At 63.9% G+C, this 1,531-nt stretch overlaps 1 protein-coding gene across 1 annotated transcript in view; it reads right to left on the reverse strand.

Moving 5' to 3' along the window:
- The window catches only part of LOC121274676 (fermitin family homolog 3-like), a 96,917-nt gene extending 96,285 nt beyond the window's left edge, over nt 1–632 (reverse strand). Inside the window, exon 1 of the mRNA XM_041181970.1 lies at nt 417–632. Within this exon, the coding sequence (XP_041037904.1) occupies nt 417–617 (201 nt within the window). The 5' untranslated portion in view covers nt 618–632. The remainder of the gene's footprint in view (nt 1–416) is intronic.
- Between the last annotated feature and the right edge of the window lie 899 nt (nt 633–1,531).

Consider the following 1,531-nt stretch of genomic DNA (forward strand, 5'->3'; position numbering starts at 1 on the left):
GGTCGGGTCAGTGTGTGTGTGTATATGTGTGTGGGGTGGGGTCAGTGTGTGTGTGTGTGTGTGTGTGTGTGTGAGTGTGTCTGGGGTCGGGTCAGTGTGTGTGTGTGGGGTGGGGTCAGTGTGTGTGTGTGTGTGTGTGTGTGTGAGTGTGTCTGGGGTCGGGTCAGTGTGTGTGTGTGGGGTGGGGTCAGTGTGTGTGTGTGTGTGTGTGTGTGTGTGTGTGTGTGGGGTGGGGTCAGTGTGTGTGTGTGGGGTGGGGTCAGTGTGTGTGTGTGGGGTGGGGTCAGTGTGTGTGTGTGTGTGTGTGTGTGTGTGTGGGGTGGGGTCAGTGTGTGTGTGATCACTGCCTCTGTTGTGTCCTGTCTGTAGTGCGGAGCTCTGCTGTGAGCACCATGTCTCAGGCTGATGTCTTGTACCTGCTTGACTTTGTACTTTTTCTGATATCTGAAGGAGACGAGGGATTTGGTGTTGATGTCCTCAGTGTTGGTGTCGGAGGTGACCTGAGAGCCGGGATTGGCGTTCTGTAATCTGAGGAAGGAGAGGATATTCTGGACCTCGCTGGAGTATGAACTGTCAGCCATTGTTTTATTCTTCGCCGCTAACCGACAGGCAGCCATCCACTTGGCGTACTGATCCTCCTACAACAGGCAAGAGAAACTGGACATCAGCTACTCAGCTACAAAATAAACTACAAAGTCAGATCCCAATTTCTCCCCACCGCCCCCCCCACCAAACAACCTCCCCCCCTCCCAGCCCTCCTGTCCACTGGTAACTCACTCAGGAGCAGAACATTAACCCTGCAATACCGACCCCCCCCCCCCCAGATCACAGGGCATAGCCGCCTGGCTATTTGACTGCCGAAGCCATCGCTGCCTAAGCCGAGTTGGCTCCCGACAGCCACAGGCTTACCAGCAGGAGCCGGTGATCAGGAACACGACCCCCCCCCCCCCCCACCCCCCACATGCTGCTTTATGGAGTCGCTGCAGCAGAGAAGGAGGCCATTCGGCCCCGGGTCCGTGCTTTACGCCACCAAACCCCCCCCCCCCCACCACCTTCAGCCCAGGATGCCACCGTCAGTCGCAGCTCCGACTGCCACTGGGACAGACGCTGCTGTTTCGCCTGTCTCTGTATGGCACCAGGGGGAGGAGGGAGGCCCTGTGCTGTTCCCTGTCCTGCCCCCACAACCCTGTTTCTCACCACTACCCCCACCCCCCACCAGCCCCCTTTCTCTCTCTCTCTCTCTTTGTGCCGGGCACAGCTCAGCGTGGACCTGCTGTTCCATCGACGGCCAGTAGAGGGATGCACTGAGACGGGGCTCCGGGTTGAGGTGGGGGGGGGGGGGGGGGGGGGGGGGGGGGGGGGGGGGGGGGGGGGGGGGGGGGGGGGGGGGGGGGGGGGGGGGGGGGGGGGGGGGGGGGGGGGGGGGGGGGGGGGGGGGGGGGGGGGGGGGGGGGGGGGGGGGGGGGGGGGGGGGGGGGGGGGGGGGGGGGGGGGGGGGGGGGGGGGGGGGGGGGGGGGGGGGGGGGGGGGG

The sequence above is a fragment of the Carcharodon carcharias genome, assembly GCF_017639515.1.
Source record: "Carcharodon carcharias isolate sCarCar2 chromosome 37 unlocalized genomic scaffold, sCarCar2.pri SUPER_37_unloc_15, whole genome shotgun sequence".
NCBI classification, from domain to species: domain Eukaryota; kingdom Metazoa; phylum Chordata; class Chondrichthyes; order Lamniformes; family Lamnidae; genus Carcharodon; species Carcharodon carcharias.